The 19,797-nt window shown below is 40.8% G+C and overlaps 1 protein-coding gene across 1 annotated transcript in view; it reads left to right on the top strand.

Annotated features, from left to right (window-relative positions):
* The window catches only part of COL4A6 (collagen type IV alpha 6 chain), a 339,968-nt gene that overhangs the window by 136,056 nt on the left and 184,115 nt on the right, over positions 1–19,797 (top strand). The window contains exon 3 of the mRNA XM_012811365.1: positions 8,663–8,746. Within this exon, the coding sequence (XP_012666819.1) occupies positions 8,663–8,746 (84 nt within the window). The remainder of the gene's footprint in view (positions 1–8,662; positions 8,747–19,797) is intronic.

Genomic DNA, 19,797 nt, shown 5'->3' with positions numbered 1-19,797 from the left:
AAAAAAAAAAAAAAAAAAAAAAAAGAACTATTTAGCCAGGCACATAGCAGATGCTCATCGTAGCCATTATTATGAATGTGACCCCAAGAATACCTCTGAGCCAGCCAACGAGGCCTCTCTGAATTTCTGGACTCTGAGGCTGTCAGTAGGGAATGAAGATTATAAAAGGACACCTTAGCATCTTGTATTATTTTTCCCTTTTCGATGTTTGTGCACTCAAGAAAGGAAGCCTTGGCTTTGCTTTGTCACTTAACTAGCAAATGAAACCCTCTGAAACACAGGAATATTTTATTTCTGGAAAGCGAGCATATAAAACATTGTTCCTTTGCTTCAAAAGTAGTTATGAGAATCATATATGAGGGTTGTTTAGAAAGTGTGCAAACATAACAAATGATATGGTAAAGTAAGCAAAGTAGTATTGATAAGAAGTACACCAAAAGGTACCTCTCTGAACATTTCGTGTTCTTTTTCTGACTTCTGAATTTCAGTCTAACTTTTAGAACTAGTGGCAGCAGGTCTGACTAAAATAATAATAATGAAACAAGAGACAGAGAGTGAGGATGTCTAGTTTCTTATTCCAGCTCTGTCATTGAACTGTTTTGTTTTTTTATTTTTCAGAAAGAGTCTCACTTTGTCACCCTTGTTAGAATGCTGTGGTGTCATAGCTCACAGCAACCTTAAACTTTGGGGCATGAGAGATCCTCTTGCCTCAGCCTCCCAAGTAGCTGGGACTACAGGCACCTGCGATTACACATGCCTATTTTTAGAAACGAGCTCTCACTCTTGCTAAGGCTGGTCTCGAACTCCCGATCTCAGGCAACCTACCCACCTCGGCCTCCCAGAGCACTGAGATTATTGGTGTGAGCTACCACGCCCAGCCTGATACTAAACTTTCTATGTTGAAGAAGTCACTGAGCTTCTATTTCTTTTTTTTTTAAGTAGGAATTAGTCATTGAGTGAGGACATACTGTAATTATAAATAATACCAGCATACTATATGCTCAGTATACCAAGCACCTTCCTAAGGACATCATCTCATTTAACCTCACTATACCCTGTAAAGTAAAATATTATCCTTATCGTATAGTTCAGGAAATTGAAGCTTAGAGGATTTAAATTGACTTGTCTTATGGTGAACAAGCCAAGGTCGTCATCTCAAAGGAAGTTAATGTGTAGGAGGGTAGGTGAAGATATAAATAAGTCATTGTAATATTATATATGTGTGTATGTCTCTATACATACATCTAAAATACCTAGTTCAGATTTATGGTGGGGAATCGAATGAGATTTTGTGTGAAATGTGCTTGGAAGAAAACTGAAGTTATTAAAACAGGATAGTGTTGTTATGTTGTATGAAACTACCATTGAGGAGCAATTTCAACAACAATTTATTGAGCTCACTCAAGAAGTATGTGTTATATCCCAAGGACTGAATTATTTTGTACTATGTAAAGGTTAACAGGCCCTAGCTTCTTTATACCACCTCTTCTTCTTCTTCTTTTTTTTTTTTTAGGAACAGCTAAAACCCATACATTTCTTCAACCCCACCAGGGTCAGTCATCCATTGACTGTACTACCTTTTTACTGCCCTTTACCCACTGCTTGTTCTCCCTCCCTTCCTTAGCAATCCTAGATTTCATGGTCCATCATCATAATCACTTCTTTAGTTACACTCTCAACTTCCCTTACCTCTCTTTCTCTTTATCAGTCTTACCATCAGACCCCAACCTTGATTAAATCCAACTCTTCCCCTCATCTGCATCTGTATCCCCATGGCTGAATAAGGCTAGAGAATGCCTCACAATATTGGTATTATAATTGGTATCCCTTGAAGTTCATTACCATAACCTCACGTGGCCCTTTACAACTTACCCATTTCCCTAGTTTGGGCATGAGAGCTGCCTGTCCTTGATTGGATCGTGACATGAGTGAGAAATCAAACTTTGTTGTGTTACACTTTTGAGATTTTAGATTTGTGTTATAACCTAATTATAGCCTTAGAATATGGGAAGGGGGGTGGGAGAGGGGAGGGGAGGGGGTGGATGAGTGGAGGGAGGTAATTGGTGGAGTTACCTCTATGATTAATCTTACAAGGGTACAAGTGAATCTTTCTAAAAACAGAGTATGAATGTCTTAACTCAATAACTAAGAAAATGACATGAAGGCTACGTTAACCAGTTTGATGAGAGTATTTCAAAATGTATATGAAAACATCACACTGTACCCCATGATTGCATTAATGTATATAGCTATGATTTAATAAAAAAAGAGATTTTAGATTTGTTACTATAACATAGTCAAGTTTATACTGACCAAGGTATCTCCCCTGAACTCCCAACTTAAAACCAAGTACCTACTCTCTCCAATTTAGATGTCTAATAGATAACTCAAAGTCAGAATTCCTGATGGCTCCCAAGGCAGCTCCTCCAACAGTCTTTTCCATTTGAATAAATGGCAATTATATCCTTGGTACAGAAATTCTGGAGTCACCCTTGGCTCCTCTTTTTCAGTTACATCCCAAATCCAATCCATCAGGGAATCCTAGGAGCTTTACCTTCAAAACGTACCTAGAGTCCTACTTCTGCCAGTCTCTCCAACTGTGCCTCTGGTCCAAGCCTCCTTCTGTTGAACTTCCACCACCGCCTTCAGATGGTCTTTCTGCTTCCACCCTTCCCCTGCTGCAGTTCACATGGCAACTCCAGTGATCCATTCAGAAAAGTAACTCAGTTGGTGTCACTAGTATGTTCAAAGTCCTTTAATGACTTTCCAAAGGCAAGGTTCTTATAGTGGGCTATAAAATCTTCTGTAATCTGGCTTTATCATCTATCTACCCCATTCCCCTTATTCACTCCAGCACTCTGGCCTCCTTACTGTTTAGCCAAAACATCAAACATATTCTGTCATTTACTGCCGTTGCACTTGCTGTTCCCTTTCCCTGGAACACTCTCCAGATAGCCACATGGCTTGCTCTCTCATCTTCTCCATCTCAAATGGTAGTGTGCACAGAATCACCTGAAGGGCCTTGTGGGGCCTGCCCCTAAAGGTTTTGCATTTCTATGCAAGAAATTGGAATATTTCTAAGAAGTTTCCAGGGCTGAGGATGCGGGTCCAAGGACTGTACTTTGAGAAATACAGTGGTTTTGCTCAGAAATCACCTGATAACCAAGGCCTTCCCTGACTTCCTTACATAAAATAACAACCTGAGCTGGGTGCCACAGTGCATACTTATAATCTCAGCTCTAAAGGAGGCTGAGATAGGAGGATCACTTCAACCCAGGAGCTCGAGGCTGCAGTGTGCTACGATTGGACCTGTGGATAGCCGTTGCACTCTAGCCTGGGCAAGACCCCGTCTCTACAAAAGAAATAAATAAAGAATAACCTGACTCCAACAATTCCTGTCCTCTTATACCAATGTATTTTCCGCCACAATACATATCACTCACACATAGGTATGTAACATTAATTTGTTTACTGTTTGTCTTCCCTCTAGATTATAAACACCAGGAGAGCAGGAACTTGGTTTCACTTACAGCTGTATGATACACTGTCTATCCCCCATGTCTAAAACAGTGCCCAGCTTAGATGCTTAATAAATATATGTTGAATGGCCAAAATAAAATGTTGCACAACCAGTATTTTGTGACCCAACTTTCTGGAGGAAATTCCTCACAGACATAACTCATTTTTGTAAGCTGTTCGATCATTCTAGCTAAGCTCTCTTACATCCTATCTCTCTTTCTGGGTTACCTTTTGCGTCATTGTCATCCCTGCCACTACCTATGCCAGTGGGCACTGATGTTACCTGGAAAAGCATATTGGCTGGTGGTAGGGACATTATGATGTAGTTCTTTATTTCAGGAAACCCAAGGGAGAGGGAGAATTCCAGGTGATGCTGATCTTTAACATGTGTAACTCCACTGTTCTGAGAGCGGTTATTTCACAGCCCTCCATTGAGGGCCTGCTTGTGACAGGGCTGCAGAGAAGAAAAAGACATAGCCCTGATTCCGGTCTGATATTAGAACCAAATAGATGGAGTAACATATAGCAAAGAGGAGAGAGTAGGACATTCTGCCTGAAATAGCTGGGAGAGAGGCAGAGTTTGGGGGTGTCTTCACCATGAGCATGATGTTTGAGCAGGGTTTTAAAGAATGAATAGAAGTTGGGTTTGTGGTAAGTGGGAAAAGGGGTCAGGAAGGCATTTTAGACAAAGGAACCAGCACCTGCAAAGGGATGGGTGTGTGGGATAGAGATGATATTTAAAATATGTAACGATAGGTTATATACAGATACCAACAAACCCAAATGAACGTCCTAACTAAGCAGGGTGAACATCAGCCATAGACAGACTGGTATGGCCATACACGTGCACATCACTTGAAAATCAGATCCAGAGAGGGAACAGAGTGTCACGGAGACTACGGTAGTCTGGCCTAGCGGCTGTTAATTTAGTAATAATAGATAACATTTAGTGCATCCTGTGAGTCAGACACTATGCTTTATTTTATTGAATCTTCCAATCAAACCCTATACAGTAGATACTATTGCCATCCCCATTTTACAGATAAGAAAATTAGGGATCAGAGAGATAAAATCACTTGGCTAGCAACATCCAACTCAGAAATATCAGATCTGGGGTTTAAGCCTGTATAGACTATTGCCAGAACTTATACTCTTAACTAAGGTATACTGCCTCAGGTAATAGTTAGAACATAGGTTTACCTCTTTAACATTCTGGGGATATACAAAGAGGTAAAATAGTTTGACCTTTCCCATATGGACATTACTGTCTGGATGAGAAAACAAGATTCTCAGCCGTGCAACCTAAGAAACATTGCAACGATTGTGTCGTAGCAACATGTGACACTTGCCCAGTGAATGCTGCAGCTTTTCACTGAAACTGGAGTACTTATGGAAGAAATGAAACTTAGACTTGACCTTGAGAAGTATGATATAGTAGGAAGAATATGGCATTATGGACAGAAGTGCTAGAATCCATTTGCCAGCACTGTGACCCAGGGCAAAGCAATTTCCTTCAGTGTTCTCATCTATAAAAGGGGAGATTTGGATTAGGCCAGAGATTCTTAACAGAAGCATTCCCTAGGAGGTATTTGGGAAACTGTGAGGCCATTTTTGGTTGTCAAATGATGGGGAGGAGGCCCTTACTAAGTGGTGGTGGGCAGAAATGATAGATGTACTATATATAGGGTAGCTATAAAGTTCATGTGCAATTTAAAATAGTTGTCTAAAATAGACAACTGTGTTTAAAATAGACAACTGTTTTAAATTGCACATGAACTTTATGGCTACACTGTACTACAAAGAATTGTCCTGCATCTTGCCCTACATTTCAAAGACTTCTGGGTATTGATGAAAGTGAAAACTGTTTATAATTACCTGAGTCTAGAACATAACCACATTTTCCATATGGAAATGAATTTTTTCATGGTTTTATTATTACTGATTAGAACTGCCAAGTAAATAAAGTGAAGATTGTACTTTTTTGTCCCCCAAAGTGACCATTAATTATTTACCATTTCAGAGAATTAGTGTCCTAATAGCAACAGCATTCATGGTTTTTGAGTCACCAATGCCACATCCCATTGTCATTCTGTGTCAGCAGGCTGTCCTGGTCATAATGATTCTGTGTAGAGCCATTAGCCTCTGACTAATACTTCATTACATTTATTAACATAGCCATGGAGGCTTTCACATATTGAAGTACATATTGTTTTCTTATAAATGACTTTCCTTTTCTTTTTTTTTCTTGGCAATACAGTTAGAGCATAATATGTACTTTTAAAATTTTTGCTTACATTTTTATTATAGCTTATTCCTGTGAAATTCTTCTTAGGAAAGCAAGACAGAATAATACATAATTACAATTAAAAATAATCAGTGCTGCCCTGATCAAGTTAAGAATGACTGTATTAGATAATCTCCCAAAGGCTTTCCAGTTTTAATTTGGGGGGAGTATAAGAAGGGTTGTGTTTTCAGAGGAAGGGGAGAGCATTCCAAGGTGAGAATGATACCAGCAACATGGCCTGGTCAAACAGGAGTGGAGTGGCCCCAGACAAGCCAGGATAGGCAGAGGCTTCCTCAGAACCTGGTCTGGTCACGTTCCCTGGAAGCTGCTCCTTTACCCCTCCCACCTCACTGTAATTGAAGACTCCTGGGGAAACTGCCAGGGCTGGCATTACAGGAAATTGCCTTGTGGCCAATAGGGCTTCTCTGGTTACTTTCCTCGGTGACAGAGGATAGTGATGGCTTCCTGTCTGTTAGCTGGGTGTCATTGCTTCCTTGTCCTGGCTAGTTCCTAAGAAATCTTAGTTTCTTTACATCTCTTTGATCCTTAATATTTTGAAGTTCAAAAAAGAGAAACCTTAGCTTCTACTCCTTACATTTTTGCTCAGCTCCTTTTATTGAAAATTATTTTCCTGTCTCGTCTGGCCCCTTGCTGAGTGCTAGAGACCTGGCAACTTTTACTCTACAATAGACCGATTTTATGGGACTCCCAAACAGACACTGTTTGGAAGTAGGCCATAGCTGCAAATAGATGCAACTTCAACTTTGGAAACACCTGTTGAATTCTCTTTTCAAAGGGTGACTTTTACAATTTAATAACACATATAATTTTTTTCTTATGCTCATTGGAAACTGCTTGGAAAATATAGAAATGGATGCAGAAGCAAAACTAAATTATCCACAATACCAAGAAATATAGGACTCAACATTAGACAAGGCGACCGCATAGGTGAAGATTAAATTCAGTGCTGCTCTCCCTGTTCTCTAGTCTTTGCCGGGCTCCAGTCTCCTCCTCCCAGACCACTTCTTGATCTAACCCTGATGAAAACTGGCCTGTCCTCCATGCCATAAAATGGAAGGCAAACTGGAAAGTGTACAATAGCACTTACCATGTCAAAGGCGTATAAGAGAGATAAAATATCTCATATAAGGAAGGTGTTTGGAGTCTAAAATAGCAACATTTTGTCTTAGCTCTGCCATCACTACCTTATTACCGAGGTGTTGCAATGATAAAGTGTTGTGGGAATCTAAAGAGATAAGAGACCATTTGAGAAATTCACAATGTTCCCCAGGAATTAGGAAAAGGCCCACAGTACACAGAGACAAGAATGATTAAGTGTGAGGCAGACTCATAAATATGCCTTTCTTCTTTGGAAAAAACAGCCAGCATTAAACAAAAAAAGTTGAATGATACTAAATCCATCCCAGAGATAAAGTTCTTGTTACAGATAATAGTTAGAATTTATGTTTTACTTTTTCCCCAAGGTGGATAGGGTCAGAATAGCAGTTTTCTTTGTTTTTAGGTCCTCATATTTAGTTTCTGGTAGACAGAGGACTTAGAAAACACTATGGTATATAAGGGTTAAGGTCCAGGCTTTGGAGTTAGACCTGGGTCCAAATCCTAGCCCCGTTCATGTGGTCATCAAACATTCTTTGAGTGCCATCCATGGTTATAGAGATTTGGGATACAATATTGGAGAAGACAGATGGGGAGCTTGTAGTCTAGTGGGAGAAGACAGAATGTCTAAAGATGAAAATATAACAGAGTGATATCATTGAAAGTAGCTGGGGACTACCTTAGTCTGAATAGTCAGGGATGGCCTCTCTGAGAATGAACAATTGAACTGAGACCTAGATGATTAAAAGAGGCTGCCAGTAAAAAATTTCTAGGCGAGGAACATTTGAGGAGGAAGTAACTGCTAGGGAGAAACATGCTGGATGTTTTCTGAAAAAAGAATGAAAGCCCACCTGTGTGACTGAGGCAGCGTGACCCAGAGACAGTGTGAGGAGGTGAGATTGGTGAGGACCAGCCCACGTGAGGTCATGTGCAAGCCTTGCAGAGATTCCTCTAGTAATCGTAATCATCATCACCATCCTCCTCATCATCATCATAAAGCAGAGAAGAGGGAAAAATGAAGTGGGAGAGTTTGGGGTGAACGGTGCCGTACTGCCTGAGGAATTCAGATCTGACTGGGCATGAGGGCATCACTGTAAGGTTTGAATGGTGTGTCAAAAATGGAGCCTGAGGGGTGGTGCCTGTGGCTCAGTGAGTAGGGCGCAGGCCCCATATACCGAAGGTCGTGGGTTCAAATCTGGCCCCGGCCAAACTGCAACCAAAAAAAAAAAAAAAAAAGAAACAAAGAAAGAAAATGGAGCCTGAGGAAACCAATTCTAAGAGTAGACTACACAGTGGCCATTTCATCTGTCACTACCTTTCTGGCCCTCAGCTTTCTCTCAAGTTCTCTGCTACAACTACTGTTTTTCTCAATGAGTACAAATCCATTAAGTCACTGGACACCTGCTTTCTCACAGGAATATATATGTCTAGGGTTTCCTTCCAGCTTCGATACAAGCAGTTCTCTTGTGTTTTGTGACTGGAATTTCTACTAGTGTGGAGGTTTCTAAATCACAGTTTCCAAACTAGCTGCCAGACAGGCTATCTGGTGAAGTATCAACCTGACCTAAAAGGATACTAGCTTCAGTTTATCTTTTATTTCATTTGACTCGTGACACCATCAGATAAGATAATTAAACTACTCTAAATTTACTTGGTGGGAGGTGTATAGTTAAGGGTCCCAAGGAGCAACACTGCTTCTTGGCTCACATGGTTTAGTAACTTTCTCCTTTTTTTTTTCAATAGGGAGAGAAGAAGTCTTATGGAAAGCTATGTGGAGGCCAAGACTGCAGTGGGGGCTGTAAGTGCTTTCCTGAGAAAGGATCAAGAGTAAGTTGCTTATTTCATAACTGAAAGACAGATAGTCACAGGGAAGCTGCTATCTGTTGTCTTTAGAATTAAATTGCTTAGAATTTACTTTTATGACCTCATGGAACAGGCAAAGTGAAGAGGATCAACTGGAAGCAGCTTTGCTAACTAGTGATAGGCAGAACTATACTGGTCAGAGTCTCTGAGCAAACACGAAGAGGTTTCATTCCTTAACATAATGCCCAGGTTTCCTCAGAATTTCATCTGGAGTACTTCCAAAAGCCAATTAGGTTGTATAGAACCAGATTGTGATGATGTTTGCTGATTTGTGTAAATTTTCATAATTCATTTATACCCACTTGATTCTTCCTTACCACTCTGGAGAACAGGTGGTCTAATCATTACCTACAGACTGGGAATGTGAGTTATCCAATAATCACTCTGTTTATTAGTGATAGAATAAAGAGTACAGAGTAGCCATAAAATCCAGAAATAGAGGCAACTATACATAAAGAATGGTTTATAGATATTATGTGAAGCATAAGTTATGTTTTAAAACGTTGTAACACATGCAATGTCTTATTGCACTTAATTGTTATGCAAACTGCAATGAACACAGTGCATCTTCACAGCATTTCTATCAATCTCTGTATATGCATAGCCCCCAGATGATTTTTATCTCTGATTTTCACTGAATAAACCTGCATCTTTGGTACAACCCAGGAAAAAGCATTCAGAGGGGGCTGATCTACCAAAAAAAATACATATGAATACATACATACACCTACATGTGTACAGGTTGAGCATGCCTAATCCCCAAATCTGAGATCTAAAATGTTCCAAAATCCAAAACTTTCTGAGTGCTGATATAACACTAAAAGTAAATGCTCGTTGGACCATTTTAGGTTTCAGATTTGAGGATTAGAAATGCTAAATCGGCGTGTGTGTGTGTGTGTGTGCGTTAAGTGTGTGTATGTTTCCAGAATTTATGGCCACCTTGTAAGAATTCAGATCTTCCAACTTCCAGCATTATGTTTGAACTCTCATCATCACACTCAAGTAAGCTGAAAAGTGTCAAAGAAAGGTAATAGCATAAATAGGTCAACTAAACCTTTAAAAACATAGGCAAACAAGGAACACAGTGACCGCTCCACCTTCTCTATCATTATCTTACATTTGCAGTAAAGTGAAATGTCAAACTATGCAAGGATTTGAAGGAAGAGAATAAAAAGGCATTTCTTCATTAAAAAGGGGCCATACACAGTATACATTAAAGACACAGACTTGGAATCATAAAATATCAGAAAGGAAAGGGGTCTTAGTGAGCTTCTCATCTTATCCATTGATTGTACAGAGGAAACAGACTCAGAAGGAAAATTACTTCTCAGGATCACATAGCAAATTGATGACAGATTCTAGGCTGTTAACTGAGTCCTTTGATTTCTTACCTATTTGCTTCACCCACTTGCCCACTGCTGCCTCCGAAGGAAGCCATGTTCACTGAAGCTACCAAGGCCCATGCTCTCCCCTCTGAAATGTTTCAGGAAAACATAATTCTACAATAAATATATGAATGCATTCTTAAATAATGTGCAAGGAGTACAAACAAAGCAAGAGTCTCCCTCGGTGCTCTCTCAGTACCACTGTTGTCTTTCTTGTCTTTGTGCTTAATCAGACATATACAAACACCTATAAAAATAGTCTCAGGGTCTAGTTTTATTTTCTAAGATAGAATCATAGATATATATTCTGGGTCCTTTTGTAAAAGTTAGTATGTCCTTAAGATCTTTTTCTCTACTCCATGGTTTAATTCAACCATTCCCTTTTTTTTAACTTTTATTTTATTTTTATTATTTCAGATTAATATGCAGGTACAATTAGTTTACAATGTTTGCATTTGTTAGGTAAGGTCCCTGTTGTAGTTGTGCCACTCACCCAGGAGGTGTGCCATATACCCTTCCATTGTGCCCATTAGGTGAGAGCACACCAATCCCCTCTCCTTCCCTCCTCCTCCTCTGTCTTTCCTCCCCCCAACCTGAATTAAATTGAGTTTTTCTCTTGTGTGGGCCTGTATCAGTTCATCTACTGGCTTCATATTAGTATTGAATACATTGCATACTTGCTTTTCAATTCTTGTGCTATTTTACTAAGGAGAATGTTTTCCAGCTCCATCCAGGTTAATACAAAAGATGGAAAGTCTCCATCTTTCTTTGTATCAGCCATTTCTTTTTGATGGACACTTAGATTGTTTCCAAATTTCATCGTTCTATAAACTGGCAGTGCCACAGTAGAAGTCTTTGAGCAGGATTTCTTTTGCTCATTTTTAGAATAGATATTAACAATCAAAATGATCAGATACAAGGGTAATAGACATTTTTAACTTTCAAACCTATGGCTGAATTACCCTACTGAGTATCTTCCAATTTATACTCACATAATCCTTGTATTGGAGTGCTCATATTTCTACACCCTTGCCAACACTTGAAATTTTGACTAATATGATGACTGAAAATCATCCTGATTCTCTGGCTACATGGGAGTTTAAGCATCTTTTCACATATTCACTGGAAGTTTGTATTTGCACTTCTGTGAATTTCCTGGATACCGTTCTACCTGATGATTCTATGTTATATTACTTTACTACTGCAAAGATATTGCAAATAAAAATGACTCAGGTGGAAGCAGATGAGATGTTAAGCTTGACACAAAGGGGTTAAACCTCTGGGTTGTGGAGGGGTGGGAAGCAATTAGGCTCAGTAATCAGGGAACTGAGAAGAAGCTTTAGACTGCTGGGTTGAGGAGCCCTTAAAAGTAAAATAGATATCTGAACTAAAGTCAGTCCTATACCAGGCAGGCATGCCTATGATGACCTCATTGTTTAACCCCTGGCTGAAATTTTGATCTTTGAAGGCGGAGGGCAGAGTGGATTTACTTTATGAGGAGTCCTTGTTTGGGTTCCAAACATCTGGAGCCTTAGTCTGGCTTCTCTTTTGAAAACAGCTGGGTGGTTGAAAGGGTAAAAGATAGAGTAAAATAGAACATCACTGCACAGATTTTTTTCTTCAATATTTGAAAGATACAGACAGACTCCACACAGTTAAACATGTTCCTCAAAGTTTATTTATGAAGTATGAAGTTTCTAAGACTGTTTGTCAAGGTTACTGAATTAGACCAAGCTATATTTCACGAGTCAAGGGCAAGAATGTCCTATTTCCCAAATAGACAAGGCCAGTGCTCATGGGACAATCTCTGTGAACATGGATTCTTGAAGCCACCCTCACTGCCAGGTCCTGTTTAGTCATCCTCCTTTCCCCGCTGTGTTCCCAGAGCCAAGCGGAATTATTTAAACTCGCCCCAGCACTATTGACCCTACAGGACAGCCCCTCAGTACCCCTTTTGTGCAGATGTCAGAAAGATTTGAGACTGTTTTACTTAGCTGAGCAAAGGGCCCCATTTGAATTTCAAGCTGCTCCTCTCGAGCTGGGAGGGGAACAACATTGGATCACCCCAGAGATATGCTGCCGCCCTTGGCAGGCCCACCTCCTGTCTTGGGTAGACATGAAGCACATAGCTTGCTGGGCAATGTGTCCTTTTCCTTTGCCAAAGGCTTCTTGAACTGACTGGGACATTTACACAACACCTACCACTCCTGCAAAACTGCAATCCATCCCTTTCTGGCTGAAGCCATATCAAGCTAATTTCTCCAAGGTGTGCCCTGCCTACTAAAACCCCTTACCTAATGTTGGTGCACTGCTTTTTACTTTCTAAAACATCTTCTCTTGGGAGCTGTAGTATTGTCTGTATGTGACAAATAAACTGATAATTGACTTGCCCGAGCTCACTAGCCTGTGAATGGCTAAACTTTAGCCTATTTAAGAGAAGGACTACTTTAAAAAGTAACATGCCTCACAGTGTTAATAAAGCCGCCCCCCCCCCTTCTGGTCATTTAGATTTGGATTTGCTATTTGACTTTAGGTTTTCTTTTTAGGGGTACATTTTATTATTGGGAAGAGCCATTGCTTTGAGTTGTTTTTTTTCCTGGTATTTTTCCCCTACCATTTAATTGAACAAAACATTTCAGTTTGACATTTCTATCCCTTCGCTTCCACCCCCCTCCCCAGGGACTGGATTTCAGCGCTACCTCTGCATTATACTCCATCAATGTGTGTTTGTCTGACACTGAGGCCAAGAGGAGGGGGCTGTTTGCTTTGTTCTGAACCTCCTTAATACTACAGGGTGTTCCAAAAGCTTCCCATAAAGTCACCATACACAGAAAAAAATGGGAAATTGTAGCTGAATATACCTTCATTTACAAAACACTCATTACAAAAGTTTACGAAGAAGTGGCCAACACATAGAGAATATTTTATAAATATTTTTTAAAAATCTATAATGAATATTTTGTAAATAAAGGTACATCTGCCACAATTTCTCATTTTCCCTTTGGATGGCAACAGTAGGGCTGACTTTTGGGACACTCTGTATTTCCGAGTTTGCCCTGTTTTAATAGCATTCTGGTGTTTATGTACAACATGGTGAGTCCATAATTATACATGCCTTCTAAAGGAGCATTATCACAGGGAATGTTTGGATTCCCTTCTAAATAAGGTCTGTTTCCCCCCATTTTATGGCTTGGAAACCTATGTCCTAGCTTGAGAGTTTATGAGGCCAGCCTGAGTTTCATGTGAAATTGAGCCTAGGTTTCTTAATTCCTTATCTCCTGCCTGCATCCTGCTGTTTCTCTGCTACAAAATGTGTTTCCCATGAATTCCAGAACCCAAATGCATTAACTACTAGTCCTTCAATTTATTCTCCTCCTGCAAACATCTGGCATTCCCATGTCAGCTGACTGGTGCCATGGCTACCAATAGGCCTTTCCATTTTCCCCTGAATTAGGCAATTGCTGTGTACATCATTCCCTCCTTCCTCTGCATCCCCCAACACACACCCCTGCCCTGACCATCCACTGCCACGCACCCCAATGTCCTTATCCTCTGTTGCTCCAAAGTGAAAGCTCCTATTGCACACGACGTCATTGAGTGCCCGGCTCTTGCTCTAACTGCCTGTACTTAAATCTCATGCCTTCACTGCCCACTCGCTCCTCAGCCCTTTGTGGGCTGACCTCAATGCTGACACTAGTCACCACCAACCTGCTGTTGCCAAATCCCATGAACGTTTTTCATTTCTTATCTTCTTTATTGTCCCTATAGCACAAGACATGTTCTCTCCTGAAACTCTCTTTTCCTTTATAATGTCATACTATCCTTTCCTGCTTCTTTTCCTGCTTTAATGAGGATCTGCCAGGGTTCTGTCCTCATCCTACTTTTCTTTGCACCATAGGCCTTTCCCAGGGTGGTTTCATATACTTTAAGGATTTAAGCCACCACCCATATATTGATAAATATTAAATCTCTACCTTTAGCTCAGATATTTTCTTTTTAGTTTCATATTAGCATTGTCAATTTCTTGCTGGGTATCTCCACTTCAGTTTTCACTGGCACCATAAACATGTCTCATACAGAACCGCATCACCAACCCCCACCAGATGTTCTCCTTCCTAAATTCTGCATATATCTTTCCCATCACAATAAATGGCATTACCAACCACTGAGCTGGTCAAGCCAGAAGCCTGGGAGTCTTTCTCGTCTTCTTTCTCTTCTCCACTACCACCTCCAGTCCATCAAGTTGTCTCCATTTGTCTTCCAAAATTCAGTTTAAATCCAACTAATTTTCTTCAATACCCATTTCTCCAATCTAAGCCTATATCATTTCCTGCCCAAATTAGCCCAACAGCCTTGAGACTGGTCTCTTAGCCTCTAAAATCTTATTCTTTCCCATCCATTTGCCACTCTTCCACCATAATCATTCCAGAAACACAAATAACATCATGGGCTCCCTGTAGATTTCACAATGAAATCTTAACTCTAGAAAACTTACAGTGTCCTTCATTACCTGGCCCTTGCCCACCTCTCCAGCATCCTTCCTCCTCACTAAGAACCTTTCTCCCTTCAGAAAACAAGACAAATTTCTTTTTCAATTAAATCTGTGTTCATTGACTTATTTACAGTTCTCTGAACTTGCTATGTTATTTAATGTGTGGCGAGTTTTATACCTGCTACTCCCTTTGCATATACTATTCCTTCAACTAGTTCTACCCTTTCTCTGCTGACTTGCTTCTTTCTATCCATCATTTAAAAGTGAACACAGATTTCTCTTCATGAAGGTTTACACAATGTTCAAGGCTGGAGTTCTCCACTCTTATCATCATTCCTCTCATGCTGAATTACGGTAGTAGATTGACGTGTTTTTCTACTGTCTTATGTATGACCACAGGGCAGAGTCTGAGTCTTCCTCGGCTCTGCAGGATTAGTGGACACTGCAAACTATTTCATAAAGGACTGGCCAACCGACCAAGCAGTTTTGCATGGCTGAGGTTCCAGCCCTACTCTCCACATCCAGGATTAACTGTTAGGTCACTTTGAAGCCAAAAGGAGTCTCCTGTCAAGGGAGGAATTACTGTTGCTAAAAAAAGGGAAAGAGCCAGGATAAGCATTTCCACATCTATTTTAGATCCTGTTAGCTGTAAGGGTCACACACTCTTGTTTCTGCAGTGTACTCTGGGATTCTGCTCCTCCTAACTCCCCTGAGCTTTTGACCCTGGACTCTTCTTTGTCTGATTGCTTCTTACTTTGTACTTACCAATGCAAGGGACTTGGCAAAATGCTTTTGTTTTACTACCAGCAATTCGTTCTTCCTCCAAGATGAGGGCATTCACGAATAATTGTGAGTCAAAGGTAATACCTAACTTTCTTTGTGACATTCGTTCTACCCTCCATTCCACCAAGTCTTTAGCTTAAAGCTTCTTGACTTTGTGCAAAATTGATGGTCTTGAGTTTTGCTTGTTTGTTCCTCTTCTTTGTAGGAGGAGGGAAGCACGGATGTAGCCACTGGGTGGCAGTAGCGAGAGAGGTAGAAAATCAAGGGTCCCTGTGTGTTTAAATATGGTTAGTTAAGCCCGGGATAATTGATGATAATGTTAAAACTTAAGTGTCTCTGCACTGAATCAAGATGCAGTTGTAGCCCTGCAGCTGTTCATGGTTAACTTAATCATTTGTTTGATCATATTGAGACATTATGGGATTTACGGAATTTATTATATGTACTAGTGAAGGGAGCTTCTGCTAGAGAAGAGCCAAAGAGCTGGCGGATAAATACACAGCTGCGGAGTACAGAGTACTGCTGTAGCTACCCAGAGACCTGGTCTCATGCCTGAGCTTTGCCAACTGGATGACCTTGGGTAGGTGCTTTACCCTTTCAGAGTCTCAATTTGCCCAGAAGTCAAATGAGGGATCTGGGCTGAGTGATCTCCAAAGACCTACCAACTCTGATGATCTAACTCAGGCACCGTGTGACTGTATCCTGACGGTCCCTTGCCCCTGCTGTGTCTTATCATGCTTTCTAGTGTGCAGCGAGATATGGAAGGTGATGTGTGACGATGTTCTACCCTCTGAATGGTGCCTTGGCAGCTGCCTCAAACATAATTCACTTGCTGTGGCTTCTTCATTGCTGCTGCTGGAAGCTCCTGATAGCCAAAGTTGTTCTCCTGCAGGAATATGCAGTCCTCCCCCTCCTGGGTCATCTGGATGGTGTGATTTGAAGTCACAGGAATTTCTTTTCACCACAACCCTACAGTATCTTCCTTGCCTTGCCCAGGGATCATTCTGCTTACATTTCTAGCCTTAGAAACTCACTCTTTAGGCAAAGCATTGCCCTGTCCTTGCATTGCTTGAATAAATTGCATATGCCTCTCTGAGGAGAGGAGGCGGGCTTGCCCTGTACTTCTGTGCACACAAATCACAAACTTTTAGGGACTACTCAGTTTTCACTGTCCTGCCAGAGACACTGGTCAGCAAGACAGTTCGGTGAGCATCACTCATGTCAACATGTGACATCTTTTCTCCTGCTCTGCCCACTTTCTCCCTTGGCAGCTGTTTACCCCTTTTCTTCTCCTTGTTCTTCTCCTTCCTCCCGAGCCTTTAACTTCCTCTTCCCTCTCTCGAGATTTCCCTCCCTCTTGCTGTCCTGGCCTCCTCACCCAGTTTCTCTCCCTCTGCTTTTATTTATTTTTATTTTATTTTATGTGAGACAGAGTCTCACTATGTCACCCTCAGTAGAGTGTTATGACATCACAGCTCACAGCAACCTCAAACTCTTGGGCTTAAGCGATTCTCTTGCCTCAGCCTCCCAAGTAGCTGGGAATGCAGGTGCCTGCCACAGTGCCTGGCTATTTTTGTTGTTGTTGTTGCAGTTGTTTAGCTGGCCCAGGCTGTGTTCGAACCCACCACCCTCAGTGTATACGGCCAGCACCACTGTGCTACAAGTGCCGAGCACCGCCTCCCTGCTTTTTTTTTTTTTTTTTGCATTTTTTGACCAGGGCTGGGCTTGAACCTGCCACCTCCAGCATATGGAGCCGGCGCCCTACTCCTTTGAGCCACAGGTGCTGTCCCCCCCACCCCCCATTTTTACTTGCCTGAGATTTCTTCCTGTGTTCACCAATTTTTGGTTTCATTTTTTTGTTATTTATCAGCAGACATGAAAACTACAGCAACAGTATATCAGGGAAGAGTTATGGGGATGTACTTTACAGAAGCATTCCACTTATCCAGAGATTGTAAATCTCAGAGTCTGGATCAGTGGTCTCAAATTTAGGTGGGTGAGGGACACGGCCTGCAAGTCAATCCTTTGGGTGTAGAAGAAAATATTAAACTTCTATTTACATTTAAATTAGAAAAGCTAGAAAGAAATTAAAATTGGCTTTAATAATTTATATATATAATTATCATTTATATTAAGATAGACGAAGCAAGTGGGACATATATATGATTTATATAATTATTAATAATATATTATATAGATACACGGGTATTGAAGAAGCACACTCAAAGGTTTTTCTTTTCTTTTCTTTTTTTTTTTTGAGACAGAGTCTTACTATGTCATCCTCAGTAGAGTGCTGTGACATCACAGCTCACAGCAACCTTAAACTCCCGGGCTTAAGGCAAGTCTCTTGCCTCAGCCTCTCAAGTGGCTCGCACTATAGATGCCCTCCACTATGCCTGGCTACTTTTTGTTGTTGTTGCAGTTGTCATTGTTGTTTAGCAGGCCCAGGCTGGGCTTGAACCTGCCAGCTTCAGTGTATGCAGCCGGCACCCTAACCACTGTGTACGGGCCTGAGCCTACTCAGAGTCCTTTTTTGTGTGTCTGCAGTTTTTGGCCAGGGCTGGGTTTGAACCCACCACCTCTGGTATATGGGGCTGGCGCCCCACTCCTTTGAGCCACAGGTGCCACCCCTCAAAGTTTTTTTAACCAAAAAACTAGTGTGCAATAAAACAGGATATGCAGACCCCTGGCTTACACCACACTTAAAATAGATGGGGACCCACAAGCAGAGGCAAAAGATCTCTGAATAAGAGAAAAATAACTGTCATGAAGTCTCTTGCTCTTTCCTTGTGGAGTAATCAGGCAACCAGCTTTAGAGCCTCACTACAACAATTTCACATAAAATAAAGTGCTGAGGATCTCAGGAGTTGGGAGAAGTAAGACAGCAAAAGAACTTTCAAACTTATAAAATCACAATCCTGGGAAGCTTGTTTAGCCCCCATGTGGTATGTCGTAGGTTACAAGAGACGGTCTCAGCATGCCTGTGAATGTTCTTTCCATTACTGTAATTATGAAGAAGCTTAGAAGAAAAGTTTCCGAGAGGTTAAGAGACTTACTCAAGGAACTTTGTATAAGTGCTGAGAATTGAACTAAGTACTCCATCCACCAGCTCCGTTGTTCTTTCCACCATGTCAAATGGCCTCGGAAACCTGTGGCTGTAATCAGCTAAGGTCCCTGCATTACTCTTTGTGGTTGAATTATGATGATGGGAGGAATACCTGGAGTTGAGAAAATCTGCTAGGGAGACATAGACCAGATATTAACAAATTAATGACCCTTATTTCTCCGCCCCAGTGAGTATTAAGTCCTGACTACATGTGTAACATCTGTTCCTATCCTTGTCTAGATTTTAAACGGTTTTCCTAGTACATATTATTTCTATCTTTAATGGTTAAAGAAATCAATTCCAAGGTTCAGGAAAGCCTGGTGTTCATCTGTGATTACAAGGTATGTGAGGAGTGGCATCAGTTTTGACAGCTGTAACATGGGTTTCTCCCTTCACATAGGCCACTCACTGTATGGAAGTTCACTGCCATGGAGTTAGAAAAGTGTGGAGATGAAATTACCAAGTACATCAGGGAAGCAATTTGGTGTGTACTTTGAGAAGACTTGCATTAGTGGAAGGCTTCCAGGAATGTTTAAGAAAATTAATTGCTGAGCACCTCTCTTAAGCTATAGTAGCAGTTTATAGGAAAATATGCATTGCTTTGCAGAAATTTGCTTCCCTGTTATCTTTTCAAAAGAGCTTTTATTTTAACAAATGAGAAACATAGCCAATTATTTAATGACCACCTTTACTTTTAGAGGTGGAAGTCCTAGACTATGTTCTGTATTTTATCTTTCTCCTTATATTGTATGAAGTTCAAGTCCACTAGACAAACATTTAAGCAAGTACTCTGGGGAGTAAATTTTGGTATAGGCTCTGTGGGGACTACAAACATAAGAAGCAGATCTCTACTTAGGAAGACTACACACACACACACACACACACAATTTGCATGTGTGTCAGTGCTTAACTAGCCAATACTGTGTATGATTAAAAATCTGAATGGAAGATCACAAAAGCTCAAAAAAAAAGAGAATGGTTATATAGTCTGGGGTGACAAAGCAAACTTTTTAAAAAATATTGTGACAACAGTGTTTCTTTAGGAAGATTAATTTGGTGAGAGTTTTGCAGGTGATTGGAGTAAGAGACATGATAGGCAGATACTATGCTCCCTATTTTAGAGGTTAAGTAGCATTTCCGAAATCTCTAGTACATCAGAATGGGAAGTTTGCATTTTCTCCTGTTCAGATGCTTCTATCTTTCTTTAAATGATTCTCTCTATCCCTGAACACACACACACACACACACA

Source organism: Otolemur garnettii, unplaced genomic scaffold (assembly GCF_000181295.1).
Source record: "Otolemur garnettii isolate 467f Iridium unplaced genomic scaffold, OtoGar3 scaffold00155, whole genome shotgun sequence".
NCBI classification, from domain to species: Eukaryota; Metazoa; Chordata; class Mammalia; order Primates; family Galagidae; genus Otolemur; species Otolemur garnettii.
Note: the sequence above shows the minus strand (reverse complement) of the source record. Positions and strands in the feature narration are given on the sequence as shown.